Genomic DNA, 14,528 nt, shown 5'->3' on the forward strand with positions numbered 1-14,528 from the left:
GGTAAGGGAGCCGTCTTCCACCCCCCCTTCCAGATTCGCTATCGGGGGAAGCCATGGCTACCTTGTCTACGCTGGGCAACCCAAACTTTGTCGCTCATGTGGCAAGTCTGGTCATGTGGCGGCCAACTGCAGCGCCGTCCTCTGCAAGAACTGCAAACAGGAAGGGCACCAGACAAAAGACTGTAAACAGGCTAAGTGCTGCAACCTGTGTGGCGAGGCAAGTCACCTCTACAAGACCTGCCCCAAACGTTGCCGTACTTTTGCACAGGCAGCCAAAGCCAACGAGGGGGAAGCAGAAGAAATGCCTCGTGACACTCCAACCACCAAGGCCCCCAGGGAGAACAACGGGACAAAGGAGGACACAGAGAGAGACAAAGTGGAGGAAAAGATTGGGCCAACAGACGGCCAATCAACAGCACTGCCCTCTGAACTCCCACTCCTCAGGAGAGCGAAACAACGGAGGAGGAGGAGGCAGCAGTGGGAAAGCAGCAGGGGGAGTGGCAGCTGGTGAAGAGAGCCAAAAGGAAGAAGGGGCTAAGAAGAAACCAAGCCACTTCCCAGACAAGAGTCAAGAGGCATCTCCTATCCGACACGGATAACAAGAGCAGCAGCTCTTCGGATGAAGAAGGGCCAGGGTGGCGCCAACAGAAGAAGTGGCAAAACGCTAGGGAGTTGGAGGATGAGACACCCAAGCTCCAGAACATTGGAGACAATGAAGAGACCAGCGCACCCCAACTTTGCCCACAACACGAAGATGCCAGTGTACCACAGCCCCAGGAATCTGGGAACAGTGAGGCGCTGTAATATAAGGGGTTAACATGGTGTCCCAATACATGCAAGATTGGATCCAGGCACCAGTTGACCTTGAACACAAGACGTTGCTAAGAGACTTCCTGTTATCTACTGAAGGGAGTCGGAGCCGAAACCGCATGGGAACAATGTCCAGTACTAAACAATGTGTTGGACGAGTGCCCAACGCGGACTCAGTGAACTCGGCAAGTAGCGCATATATAAGCCTGGAAAGTCCCCAGTTCGGGGAGTCTGCTCCGGGTTGCATTAATCGCTGAGCGTGGGTCACAGGCAGCATCTCCACAGAACTGACGGCTCCCAGTTCCAGTAATCCGTGGAGTAAGTATATAGTCAATTATGCCAGACCCGTTGTGAGTATTGGATCTGGCTTCTATCCTATGTAAGCTAGGTAGGAAACAAGCAAAATAAAATAATATTATCCTAGCAAGCTAGTCTCCTGTTCTTTGTTTCCGCATCAAACTACCCGCCTGCGAACCTGATCCTCATAATTTCTTAAAACATTTTGGCGTAGTCGGCAGGATCAATCGCAATTGAGGAGGGATTTTGATGCGAAACAATGTTTGGGAAAAGGAATAAGAAACCAGAAGGGCAGGCCGAGGCGGTTGCGGTCCCAGGATGGCAAGGGCCGTGGCATAGTGTAGCGGCCTGTTTGCGGAAGGGTGGGGGGCGACCGGAAAACTGGGAGGCCGAAGGCGTAGGAACCACCCCAGGGTCGCTGCTGTCCACCCTTGAGAAAATCCCGGTCCCCTCAAGGAACCCCTTGCCAGGGATCCAGAGGCGGATGTGGGCTTGTGCGGCGGCTTGTAAGCAGCAGTCTGACAGGCGTCAGAAGTTGGAGGCTGAAATAGCAACCCTTAAGCATGAGCAGGGGCTCAGTAGCGGGGATGCCTCCGTGTTAAGACAAGAAATTATAAAACTAAAGGCAGAAATAGCAGCACTAACGGAATTAGCGGGGCGGGCGATCACACATTTGTCGTCTAGTAAGCGGAAGAGTGAGCGAAAGCGCCCGCGCTCCGTGAACCCCACTCAAATAAGGGCGTTTGTGGCACAGCTAAATAATGGGGACGGCTGGGATATTGACCACTGGGACGGGAATATATGGGGGGACTCGGACGATCAGTACGAAGACGAACTGCCGCCCCAGGTGCGAGCGAACCCGGTCGTCCGAAGAAAACAGGTTCAGAGACGGCCTCCTGTTAGGTTTGAAGTTTTGCTAGATGATGAGGGACATCCCCAACGAAATGAGCGGGGAGAACCCATCCATCATGAGATTCCCCAGTTGCAGCCTCCTCCGGAATTCTCTGAGTTGACGGAGGATTTTACTACGGAAGAAGTGTTATATATCACCCAAAAGACCCGCCGCAATCCTGGGGAGCCCATTGAATTGTGGTTGGTGAGGCTTCTGGAAGAAGGAGGACAGCAAGTCCAAGTAGATTTTCAGGATGCGCCCAAATTCGGGGGATTGGCCAAAGATGCGGCAATAGACCTGGCATATAGACGGCAGGCTAAAGATATGATAGGGGAGAGGGGTACAGGGACTCTGTTCGGGATGTACGCCCGAGCAGTGGCCGAACAATACCTGTTCCCGTCTGATTGGCCCCCCCTGGAGGGGACGTGGACTACGATTAAGGAAGGAATACAAAGATTGACCCGGTTATGTGTACGAGATGCCTTGCTGTTAGGAGTCTTGGATGAGGTGGAAAATGTCGACGTGAGCAAGCAAGCTAGGGATCATTTGGTAAAAACGGCTCCCCCACATTATAAGCCGTTGCTACTTACCATAATGTTGAGTGGCAAAGGAGAGACGCTAGGGGAGGCTCGGAGTATGATGCGGGAGATGGGAGGACTGGGAGATTGGGGAACGCAGGGCCGGGGTGATAATGGGACTAGGGAGGGACGTCGCTCGGAAACTCGAGGGGACTCTAGATCCAACCCCAATCAAGGAGCTAACCCCGGGCCCTCCCGCCGAGCCCTATGGCAGGCGTTGATGCAAGCACAAGTCCCGGTTGCGGATGTCGATGGGAGACCCACGAGGGAACTGCAGGAAATGTGTAAACGAAAGGGACTTAAAGTATCCAGGGTAGAAACTGAGGCCCGCGAACCACGGGTGACGGCAGAGGAGTTGGTAGAGTTATTAATACAGAAATGCCAGTTTAGGGAGGCAGGAAACGTCGCGTCGGGTGGAGGGAAAACCCCCACCCGACCACAGTGGGAGTCCTCCGAGGAGGAGGAAGGAGAGGTGACAACCCCTTACAGGGAATGTTGCAAGGTAGATCGGCGCACTCGCAATGCGAATAAGAAGGGGAAAAATAAGAGAGGAAGGGGTGCTAAGCGCCTGTACCCGGCGTTGTCAGAAGAGGACGAATGGGAGGACCAATAGGGATCGGGCCAAGCCCCGAAGATTTGCCCACAAATGAGCCAATGGTCAGCCGACGACATTAGACCGCATGTGGCAGTGACCATTTACTGGCGCAAATCTGTTCAGACGGTTATGGCTCTAGTGGACACAGGGGCGGAGGCCACCCTAATCCATGGAACTCCCCATAAGTTTAAAGGGACCCCAGTCACTTTAGTGGGATTGGGAGGAAATTTGATAGAGGGAAAAATGGTGCAATTGCCCCTGAGAATAGGGGCAATGCCGATTAGGACCCACTCTGTAATTATAACGCCGGTCCGTGAGTGGATCCTAGGAATGGACGTGCTGGCAGGGCTAACTCTATACCTGCGACACGGTAAATTTGAATTTGGAACCTTGATACACTGCCGTACGGTGTTGGTGGGAAAGGTGAAAATGGATCCCTTCCCCATCCCAATAGCCGAAAAAGTGATTAGCCTACGACAGTACAGAATTCCCGGCGGACACAAAGAGATCTCCGCCACCATTAAGGACTATTTAGAAGCGGGGGTGTTGAAAACGTGTACAACGGCCTGGAATAACCCGTTGTGGCCGGTCCATAAGGCTGATGGATCCTGGCGAATGACGGTGGATTATCGGCAGTTGAACCGCCATACCCCTGCCCTGACGGCGGCGGTGCCTGACGCCGTTACCATTATAGGACGAATACAACATCACCCCGGTACTTGGTACGGAGTGATTGATCTAGCCAATGCCTTCTTTACTATCCCAATTCCCGAGGATAGACAGGAACAGTTCGCCTTCACGTGGGAAGGTAGACAGTTCACGTTCACACGGTTGCCTCAAGGCTATCTGCATAGCCCCACCATATGTCATAGGATAGTGGCGGAACATTTGGCAAGGTTCGAAGTGCCGGACCATGTAATGATTTCCCACTATATTGACGATATAATGATACAAGGTAGTGGGCAGGCCCAGATACAAACACTGTTGGACGCATTAGTCCAACACATGAAGGGGTATGGATGGGAAATCAACCCGGCAAAGATACAAGGGCCTTCCCAGACCGTGAAGTTCCTGGGGATAATTTGGAATAAAGGGGAACGAGAAGTTACCGGGAAGGCCAGGGATAAGATTCAGGCCTTTGCAGTTCCTCACACGCAAAAGGACGTACAGCAATTTATCGGACTATTTGGCTTTTGGAGGCAACATATACCACATTTGGGACAGATACTGAGGCCATTATACCAAATTACCAGGAAGAAGGCAGAGTTTGAATGGACTAATAACCATCAACTCGCCTTCGAGATGGCCAAACAAGCGATACAGCAAGCAGTATCTTTGGGAAAAATACAGTCAGGACCGGTCGAATTGCAGGTTTCGGCACAGGGAGACTATGCAAATTGGAGTCTATGGCAAAAACAAGGACGCGTAAGAAAGCCGTTGGGGTTCTGGTCTCGGAAACTACCCCCGGCGGGGGGGAGGTACACCCCCTTTGAGAAACAACTGTTGTCCTGCTACTGGAGCTTGGTGGAAACCGAGGCCCTGACAGCGGGACACGAAGTGATTATGAGAACGGCCATACCCATTCTCCCGTGGGTAATGAGTGATCCCACTACACATAGGATAGGGACGGCCCAAGAAAGTAGTATCATCAAATGGAAATGGTATGTGTCAGAAAGAGTGAAGACTGGGCAGAAGGGGGTGTCAGTCTTACATGAGCAAGTGGCGGAGGCCCCCGAGGGAGGGGAAGTGAGGTTTGAGGTGATTGAATATACTGAATCACCTGTGAAACTTGGGAAAAGGTACGACGAGCTGACGTCGGAAGAGCAAGCCACCGCTTGGTTTGTGGACGGCTCGGCACAATGGAAGTCAGGACGGCGTAGGTGGAAGGCCGCTGCGTATAATCCCAAGCAAGGGATCACCTTGGAAGAATTGGGAGAGGGGAAGAGTAGTCAGTGGGCCGAGCTCAAGGCGGTGCATATGGTAATTATGCAGGCCGGAATTATTGGGGTACATCTATTTTCCGACTCCTGGTCAGTAGTTAATGGAATGACTCAGTGGATGCCTACATGGCAGACCAATCAGTGGATGATCCAAAGTCGGGAAGTATGGGGTAAGCCGCTGTGGGAGGAAATTTGGGAGAAAGCTCAACATTTGAGGATATTCATCACACATGTAGATGCCCATACGTCCCGAAACGACGCCGAGGCCCTTCACAACCGATATGTGGACGGCATAGTTCGAGCCATGGTAGTACAAAGGGACACCTCGGTGGATCTAGCCAGATGGGCACACCAAAAGGCTGGGCATTGGGGGGTACAAGGGACTCTACAATGGGCCCGGGATCGGGGCATAGACCTACTAGTAGATGATGTAAAAACTGCAGTGAATCAGTGTGAGCAATGCCAACACCAAAGACAGGGAGTGCCTCAGCATATGATGGGACACATTCACCGAGGAGAAAGCCCCGGCCAAAGCTGGCAGATGGACTTCGTGGGCCCATTGCCCACGTCCCAGGGATGTAGGCACATTTGCACAGCAGTGGACACCATGTCCGGGGTCCTGGTGACCCATCCTTGTCGCCATAATAATCAGCAGGCAACCCTGCGATGTTTAGATATGATAGAACAATTCTATGGGATGCCTATGCAGGTCCAGAGCGACAACGGTTCGCACTTTACAGGAGGGCGGATAAAGCAATGGTGCAACGATAACCATGTCGAATGGATATACCATGTGCCGTATCATCCGCAAGCAGCGGGACTGATTGAACGAATGAATGGGATCTTGAAGTCCTCCCTCCGGAAGGCGGGGGGGGCAAATGATTTGACAAATTGGAAAAAGAACCTCATCCGGGTGGTGAAACAAATTAACAATCGCCCATTGGGGAATGGGGTTACACCCTTAAATAGGATGATAAAGGTATGTGACACGCCCGAGGCGCGTCCCATTAAAATGTGGAAATTCGATGCAGAAGCGGAACTGCCAGTCCGAGCCACCCCGGCATCGGCGGGACTTGATTTGCGGGCCTTGACCACCCGAACGTTGGTGCCCCAAGTTCCCACGGCGGTTAAAACCGGCTTGGGATTAGTTTGCCCTTCCGGGACTTACGGACACATTCTCCCACGATCTGGGTTATCACTGAAAGGGATCGATGTTATGGGTGGAGTTATTGACGCAGACTATCAGGGAGAGATTGGGGTTATCCTAGTCAACATCACCACCGAGCCCTACGTAGTTAATAAGGGGGATAAGATCGCCCAACTGGTAATTAAACCCTGTGACATGTCCGCTGTGGAGGAGACGGGGGCCCCTACAAAAATAACCGAGCGGGGAACCGGGGGTTTCGGATCAACTGATGTAAAAGGGGCTAAAGTCTGGGTACGTCAGCCAAATGGCCCTCCAAAACCGGCAGAAATAATCGCCCAAGGGAAGGATAGTCTGGTGACAATAATGTATCCAGGGGACTCAGCCTGGCATAATGTGCCGGCAAACCAATGCTACCTCCGAGAAACATGAGCCCACGTCTTCTCGTCACCATAGATCCGGATCATGGCATGGTGGTGGGCCCTGAACGTGCTATGGACTGTTGGAATCCTGGGTCGGAGTATGTCAAGACCCGGGTCGAAAGTAAAGCACGAGGCCGGCGCTCTGGGGCAGATCGTCAGCTGGGAAACCAGTGACCAAGAGCGAAGGCAGGACAATTTTACATGCCCCTCCGGGCAACAATGTGACATTATGACTATCACCAGCAATTGCACGTTATATCAGTGCAAAGGCATTTTTGAAGACGCAAACACCACAGTGGCCCCGGGCTGTGTACTGACTATTCACACCTGGGTGAATATGTGTTCCCAAGGACAATGTCATGAGGGTGGTATTGAATGGACTACTATTATCACCAACCAAGAAATGAAGATTACCAATGGGACGCCAATTACTGGCAGAGGCCCAATGGACTGGTTGATCAGGAAAGAGTCTCGTATCCCGAAACATCAACCGCCTTCGACGACATCGTTATTTGACGTTAGAATATGTGTCGGTGACAGCACTAACTGTGGGGTATGCGATGTTGTAACAACTGTACCAAAGGTACACCACACGCACCTGGCCCCTATAGCGTCGACTTGTCAGACCATGGCCAGCACCGCCGCACAAACCAATGTACATTGGCAAGTCCGACTGCCAGTCATACCCGAATGTAACCCTAAACGGCGACGACGGGCGTGGTACGATACCTTGTTAGGAGGGGCAGGGACAGTAATGGGGATATCCAATGCCATAGACTCTGAAGTGACCCGTGCTAAATTATCCAGTACGGGGCAAGCAACTGCACAAGGCCTGTACACTATTGGCCGATGGATGCCGTCGGCCATGATGACGCAGGAAGAGACTGCACGAATTTTGCTGCATTCCTTAAAATGGGAATTGGACGTGTGGGATTCGACTCAACGGCTGTTCCAAAATTTTACTGTACAGATGAACTGGACAATTTGCGGTATCCAAATGCTGCATGCACATTTGCAAAAAGAACGATTTTTACGAATAGTCACTTCGCCTAATGTTCAGGCCTGGCGAGGGGTGTGGAACGTATCTGAGAAATTATGGATGAACACCTATCCGGACAAAACATGGTGTAATGCAACGCTGTGTAAAGGACATTTTGTAACCTTGAATGTAACTGATTTTGTGACGGTGTGCCGATATTACGTATTGCCGGTCATTACATCTGATGGATATTACTTTCTCAAAACAAAAGGGAATTGGTTCAGTCCGGACACCAATCTTACCTATGACTTGTCCGCGTGTGAGCAGGCGGATCAAGGAAAGGCCTGTCTGTTGATGGATCGATATCGAGACCCGTGCCTTACAGAAGACACGGCTTTGTGTGAATGGATGATTGAGGCACCCCGAGATATGATGTGGCAGATTGGTCCCCATACGCTCTGTGTGGCCACTAGTCATGCCCATGCCTTACTCCCGACGACCCCTTTTTCAGGTTGCCTTACTGGCATCTATCGATGGCGGTGGCAGAACCATACTTACCTATTGACCAATTACAGCGGAACGCAACACCTCACCACTATGCAGTGGCAGGTATGGCTGCACCCTTGGAGTATCTCGCTAGAGCGTTTTAAACAGGCCCTCGATCGCTCGGAAGAGCTAAAGCAGATATTGCGACAACATCAAATCAATGTTACCCGGGTGACTGTGTCCACCTTTATACATGGCCAAAAGGTAGTACACGCTGCTCATGTAGTAGAGGTGGAATCCGCCCATCACTGGTGGGATCTGTTCAATGGGCTGTCAACTACGGCACGACGTTCCCTATTTCCTCCGTTGTTCATTTTAATCGGAGTTTTAGTGATTCTGACCTGTTGTAATATACTGACCTGTACGTATGTTTGCCGTGTGCGGCAGCAACTGGAACAAAACATGTACATGTTATAACAATGTATTGCTTATTATTATGTATTTGTATAATCGTTACATGTATTGGGCCAATCAGTGGAATGTAATATAAGGGGTTAACATGGTGTCCCAATACATGCAAGATTGGATCCAGGCACCAGTTGACCTTGAACACAAGACGTTGCTAAGAGACTTCCTGTTATCTACTGAAGGGAGTCGGAGCCGAAACCGCATGGGAACAATGTCCAGTACTAAACAATGTGTTGGACGAGTGCCCAACGCGGACTCAGTGAACTCGGCAAGTAGCGCATATATAAGCCTGGAAAGTCCCCAGTTCGGGGAGTCTGCTCCGGGTTGCATTAATCGCTGAGCGTGGGTCACAGGCAGCATCTCCACAGAACTGACGGCTCCCAGTTCCAGTAATCCGTGGAGTAAGTATATAGTCAATTATGCCAGACCCGTTGTGAGTATTGGATCTGGCTTCTATCCTATGTAAGCTAGGTAGGAAACAAGCAAAATAAAATAATATTATCCTAGCAAGCTAGTCTCCTGTTCTTTGTTTCCGCATCAAACTACCCGCCTGCGAACCTGATCCTCATAATTTCTTAAAACAGGCGCTCAGCGCACCCCAGCTCCGGGAAGCCGGGAGCAGCAACGCTCCAGAGGGGGAGAGGATTGGAGAAGCTTCTCCAACAGAGGACATTTCAAACCCCGTTCTCTGCACGGACCCCCAGATGCCACCCGAGCAGAACATCCCCAATGGGGAGGTTCAGGACGCTTTCCTCAGCCCATCCCAAGTGAAGCAATATGAGCACACCATGGGCATGAAGGAACTCTCAGAGACAACAGGTTTGGTAAGCGACTAACTCCTTAAAAATGGGTGTAAAGATTGTATCCATAAATATGCGTAGCATTAAATCTACTACGCGATGTGTTGCGACCTTGGACTACCTTGCCAAGGTCAAAGCTGACCTGTTGTTCCTGCAGGAGTGTGCGATACCGCACCTCTGCTCCTACAGGCAATGGTCACGATGGTGGTCCCATGGGCCATCGATCTGGTCGGGACGAAATGACTCTCGTTCCTCCGGCCTGGGTATTCTGCTGCGGGGAGGCAGCTTCACCATCTCCCAGGTTAAGGAGGTGATGGGCGGGCGCCTTCTCGGAGCAGACGTAATGTACAAGAATGCTCCACTCCAGTTAATTAACGTCCAAACCCCGTCACAAGGAGCTGAGCGGCTGGAGGTTTTTCAGCAGCTCCCACTGCTGCTGGCAACCTCCAGGCCGGTCATTCTGGGCGGTGACTTCAACTGCATCATCGATGCGGCTGGACGATCCAGCAGGGCCGACAGCAGATTGGACGCTACGTCCAGATCCCTGATGGAAACAGTAAAGGATGCCAAGCTGCACGACGTCTTCAGCAACCCTGCAGACGGAGTGCAGCGTAGATACACCTGGTCGCGGCCTAACGGGTCCGTCTGTTCCAGGATAGATTTCCTGTTTGTGTCCCGTGCATTCGCAGTCAGATCCACCGACGTCAAGCCAATGTTCTTCTCTGACCATTGCCTCCTACTGGCTGACTGTCACTTAGAGGAAGACCAGAGGGTTGGCAGGGGGGCATGGAAGCTAAACATGCAACTGCTGAGGAGCTTTGAGGACATTGAGGAGCTCAAGAGGGATTACAAAGGTTGGAGAACCATGAAACCCCACTTTGAGTCACTGACACACTGGTGGGAAGCGATCAAGGGAAACATCGAGGTTTTTCATCCTCAAAGGCACCCAGAAAGCTAGAAAGGAACAGAGGGAAATGTCCCGACTCCAGAAAAACATGCAGAATCTGCTCCGGCTGCGGTTGATGGGGGTCAATATCAAGGAGGAACTCCAAGAGGTGAAGAGTCAGCAAGCCTCGCTCTTTGCTTCGGTGGCCTCCAAGATCATCTTCCGTTCCAGAGTCCGCTCTGTGGAGCAGGACGAGACGTGCTCACGTTTCTTCTTCCAAAAGGTACACAGAGAGAGCTCTGTGATCAGCAGCCTGAAGGAAGAAGATGGCTCAGTAAAGTCATCGCAGTCCGACATTTTGAGGATCAGCAAATCCTTTTATGCCGGATTGTATGACGTGAAGCCCACAGACAGCACGGCCTCCCAGTCCTTCCTGTCCTCTATCACGGAGGTCTTAGACGACAGTACACGGGAGAGTCTGGACAAAGCGCTAACTCCTGACGAACTGACTAAGGCCCTTGAGTCCTTTGAGAATAGTAAAATTCCAGGAAGCGACGGCTTGCCGGCGGAGTTGTATTCGGCTCTGTGGGACTGGACCGGCCCGGACCTGCTAGAAGTGTACGAGAGTATGCTCCTGGCTGGCAGCATGTCAGAATCCATGAAGAAAGGCATTATCACCCTCATCTACAAGCACAAGGGGGAAAGGGAGGAAATTAGAAATTGGCGACCCATTTCACTGTTGAATGTGGACTATAAGATTCTGTCCAAGGTCATCGCCAATCGGGCCAAATCCGCTCTGGAATTGGTGATCCACCCTGACCAGACCTGCACTGTGCCGGGCAGGAAGATCTCTGACAGCCTCATGCTGCTCAGGGATACGATTGCCTACGTACAGGACAGGGGTGTGGATACCTGCCTCATCAGCCTGGATCAGGAGAAGGCCTTTGACAGAATATCGCACACCTACATGGTGGATGTGCTCTCCAAAATGGGGTTTGGGGAGGGAATTCGCAATTGGATCCAACTGCTCTACACTAACGTCAGTAGTGCAGTCTCAATCAATGGGTGGGAATCAGATAGCTTTCCTATTAAATCTGGAGTCAGGCAGGGCTGCCCTCTCTCACCTGTTCTTTTCGTGTGTTGCATAGAACCCTTTGCTGAGTCCATCAGGAAGAATCCGGGCATAAGAGGAGTGACGATCCCAGGCAGTGGAGGCACTCAGGTCAAAGCCTCCCTGTACAAGGACGATGTCGCCGTCTTCTGCTCGGATCCCCTGTCGGTGCACAGACTGATCCACATCTGCGACCTGTTCGAACTGGCCTCGGGAGCCAAGGTAAATCGTGGGAAGAGCGAGGCCATGTTCTTTGGGAACTGGGCTGACCGATCCTTTGTGCCCTTCACTGTCAGGGCTGATGGCCTGAAGGTGCTGGGGATATGGTTCGGAGGGACCAGGGCACGCGTTAGAAACTTGATGGAGCGAGTGTCTATGGTGAAAAGGAAACTGGGCATGTGGGAGCGACGGTCCCTCTCCATTGCGGGTAAGAACCTGGTCATCAGGTGTGAGGCACTCTCGCTGTTGCTGTACGTGGCGCAGGTCTGGCCCATTCCACACTCCTGTGTGGTGGCGATCACCCGAGCCATCTTTATCTGGAGGTCGAAAATGGATCGTGTCCGCAGGGACATGATGTACAAGCCTCTAGATAAAGGGGGAAAAAACATGCCCAACATCGCCCTCATACTGATGGCCACCTTTGTGTGCGGCTGCATCAAGCGGTGCGTAGACCCTCAGTATGCAAACACCAAGTGTCACTTCATGCTGAGGTTCTACCTGTCCCCAGTGTTACGAAGGATGGGTCTGGCCACACTGCCGCGGAACGCTCCAAGTAGTTGGACTGTGCCGTACCACCTGTCCCTCGTGGGAAAATTTATGCAGAGAAACACCTTTGACCACAAGTCCATCAGGCAGTGGTCAGCACGTAACATCTTAAAGGCCCTGAGGGAAAAGGAGAGGGTGGATCCTGTGGGATGGTTCCCTGAGCAGAATGCCTCATCACCAGAGCTTTCCAACAAGCACCAAGACATAGCTTGGCTGGTGGTGAGAAAGGCCCTCCCTGTAAGATCCTTCCTACATGCCAGGAGTCTCACCCCCTCTGCACGTTGCCCTCGAGGTGGCTGTGGTGGGGAAGAGACCGTTGTTCACCTCCTTGTAGATTGTGTCTTTGCGAAGAAGGTCTGGAGAGAGATGCAGTGGTTACTGTCGAGGTTCATCCCGAGCAGTTCTGTGACACAGGACTCTGTGCTCTACGGGCTGTTCCCAGGGACACACACCGAGACAAACATCAACTGCAGCTGGAGGATCATCAACTCGGTGAAAGACGCTCTTTGCTTTGCCCGAAACTTGTTGGTTTTCCAGCGCAAAGAGCTGTCCCCAACCGAGTGTTGCAGACTGGCACATTCCAAGGTCCAGGACTATGTGCTGAGGGACACAGTTAAGCTTGGGGCAGCCGCCGCAAAGGCGCAATGGGGAAGGGTCGCTGCCTAAGACCTTTCTGCCACAGTGCACTGGGGGGCTGGGAACTGTAAAGAGCCCCTCAGGCTGTACAGCTTAAAATGAATGTCTGCCAATGATTGTAATATTCATTGTTTGTACTGATACACCTTGTGATTCATAAAAACAAAAAAACTGCGGATGCTGGAAATCCAAAACAAAAACAGAATTACCTGGAAAAACTCAGCAGGTCTGGCAGCATCGGCGGAGAAGAAAAGAGTTGACGTTTCGAGTCCTCATGACCCTTCGACGCGAAGGGTCATGAGGACTCGAAACGTCAACTCTTTTCTTCTCCGCCGATGCTGCCAGACCTGCTGAGTTTTTCCAGGTAATTCTGTTTTACCTTGTGATTCATGTTGTAAAAGTTGAACCTGATTGTATTTTTGTAATGGTGATTTTGAAATGGTTCGCAATGTTTTTGAAGATTTAAAAATAAAGTATATATTTTTTTGCAATACTGGAAGTGTGTGCATGCGACGCACACACCATTTTGGTACCAAAATGACACATGTAGCGGTGGAACTACGGGCGCTACAGAGCTCAGTTTTACAGCCAGAGTCTCCCTGTCACCAGTCAAAACCAACTTTGGGCATTAGAAGTAGAAACTACATTGTAGAAGGTTATTTTTGATCATTCTACACTCTAATAACCATTATTATTGCATTTATTGGGTGTTGGCCTATTAACAAATCAATTAAAATCAAACAATACACTGACTGTAGCCTAACAACTATTCTCTACCTGACTGAAATTTTTTAATATGGAGGAAAGAAGTCTATCTTTGACAATTTTCAGTTTAACTTCTTAGTTTAACCAACTTGGGGAAGCTGAGAGCATCAATTCTTTCTTCACCCTGCTGATTACAGAGGTAATGCTCAATGTTCTATTGTGTGAATGAAACTTCTCAGTTTCCGTCTCACTGAAGTTCAGGCAGAACAGGAAACAAGGTCATGTCACAGACAAAGTTTATGTGTTTTCGTATTGTCCATGATCAAAGTTTTTTTTTGTATGTGAGGTGTGTGTGTATTTTCTTATCCTCAAGAGTGGTTTCTCAATTGAAATGAGTCCAGCAGCTGGCTTTGTGAATTTAAAATTAAAGCAGGTTATTTATTATCACTCTCTTGCCCCAGAGGTTTTAACATAATGTTTCACACATACAATCACACATCCAAAGAAAAGATACGGATGAGGAGAAAAATAATGCAATTACAAGTTGTAATGATTTCGGTCTTTTTCATAGCAGGCTTGTAGTTTCTTAGCTGAACAAATGCTGGAGTAGAGGTCTGGTAAAAGTAACAGATTCTCAGTAAGCATTCAGGCTTCTTAAAGTTAAATTGTCAGGAGGCCAACTTTCAAGTGAACTTGGCTGTGTTGTCTTGCAACTGTTTTGATGGTATTTCGGATGGAAATTCTCATGGGGCAGAATCTTCTGGCTGGTGTGCGGGTGGCGGAGTCCGCACATTAGCGCTTGAAATGTTGTGTGAGCGTCCCGACGCCAGTGTGCGGATTCACGGTATTTCGGTTGGCGGGTGTGCTATGCAGCTGGACGCACGCCCGCCATTAATTAAAGGCCTTGTGAAGGTCATTAACTCTCCAATTGACCAGGATTTCGAGGGGCCCGTGTGAACTTCGGGTCGGCGCACGGGCCCAACGGGCAGGCGGGTGAGTGATTTTTTTTTACAA

At 50.7% G+C, this 14,528-nt stretch overlaps 1 protein-coding gene across 1 annotated transcript; it reads left to right on the forward strand.

Annotated features, from left to right (window-relative positions):
* Window positions 1-925: 925 nt before the first annotated feature.
* LOC121279950 lies at window positions 926-9,121 on the forward strand. Its single transcript, XM_041191547.1, has 2 exons — window positions 926-1,128; window positions 6,713-9,121. Exon 2 carries the CDS (start codon window positions 6,722-6,724, stop codon window positions 8,618-8,620), a length of 1,899 nt encoding a protein of 632 aa, XP_041047481.1. The 5' UTR covers window positions 926-1,128; window positions 6,713-6,721; the 3' UTR covers window positions 8,621-9,121.
* Window positions 9,122-14,528: the final 5,407 nt, after the last annotated feature.

Source organism: Carcharodon carcharias, chromosome 7 (assembly GCF_017639515.1).
Source record: "Carcharodon carcharias isolate sCarCar2 chromosome 7, sCarCar2.pri, whole genome shotgun sequence".
Lineage (NCBI taxonomy): Eukaryota > Metazoa > Chordata > Chondrichthyes > Lamniformes > Lamnidae > Carcharodon > Carcharodon carcharias.

What these genes read in the sequence shown, in the direction of transcription:
- LOC121279950 (XM_041191547.1), top strand. Translation starts at nt 6,722, where the DNA reads ATGGCATGGTGGTGGGCCCTGAACGTGCTATGGACTGTTGGAATCCTG.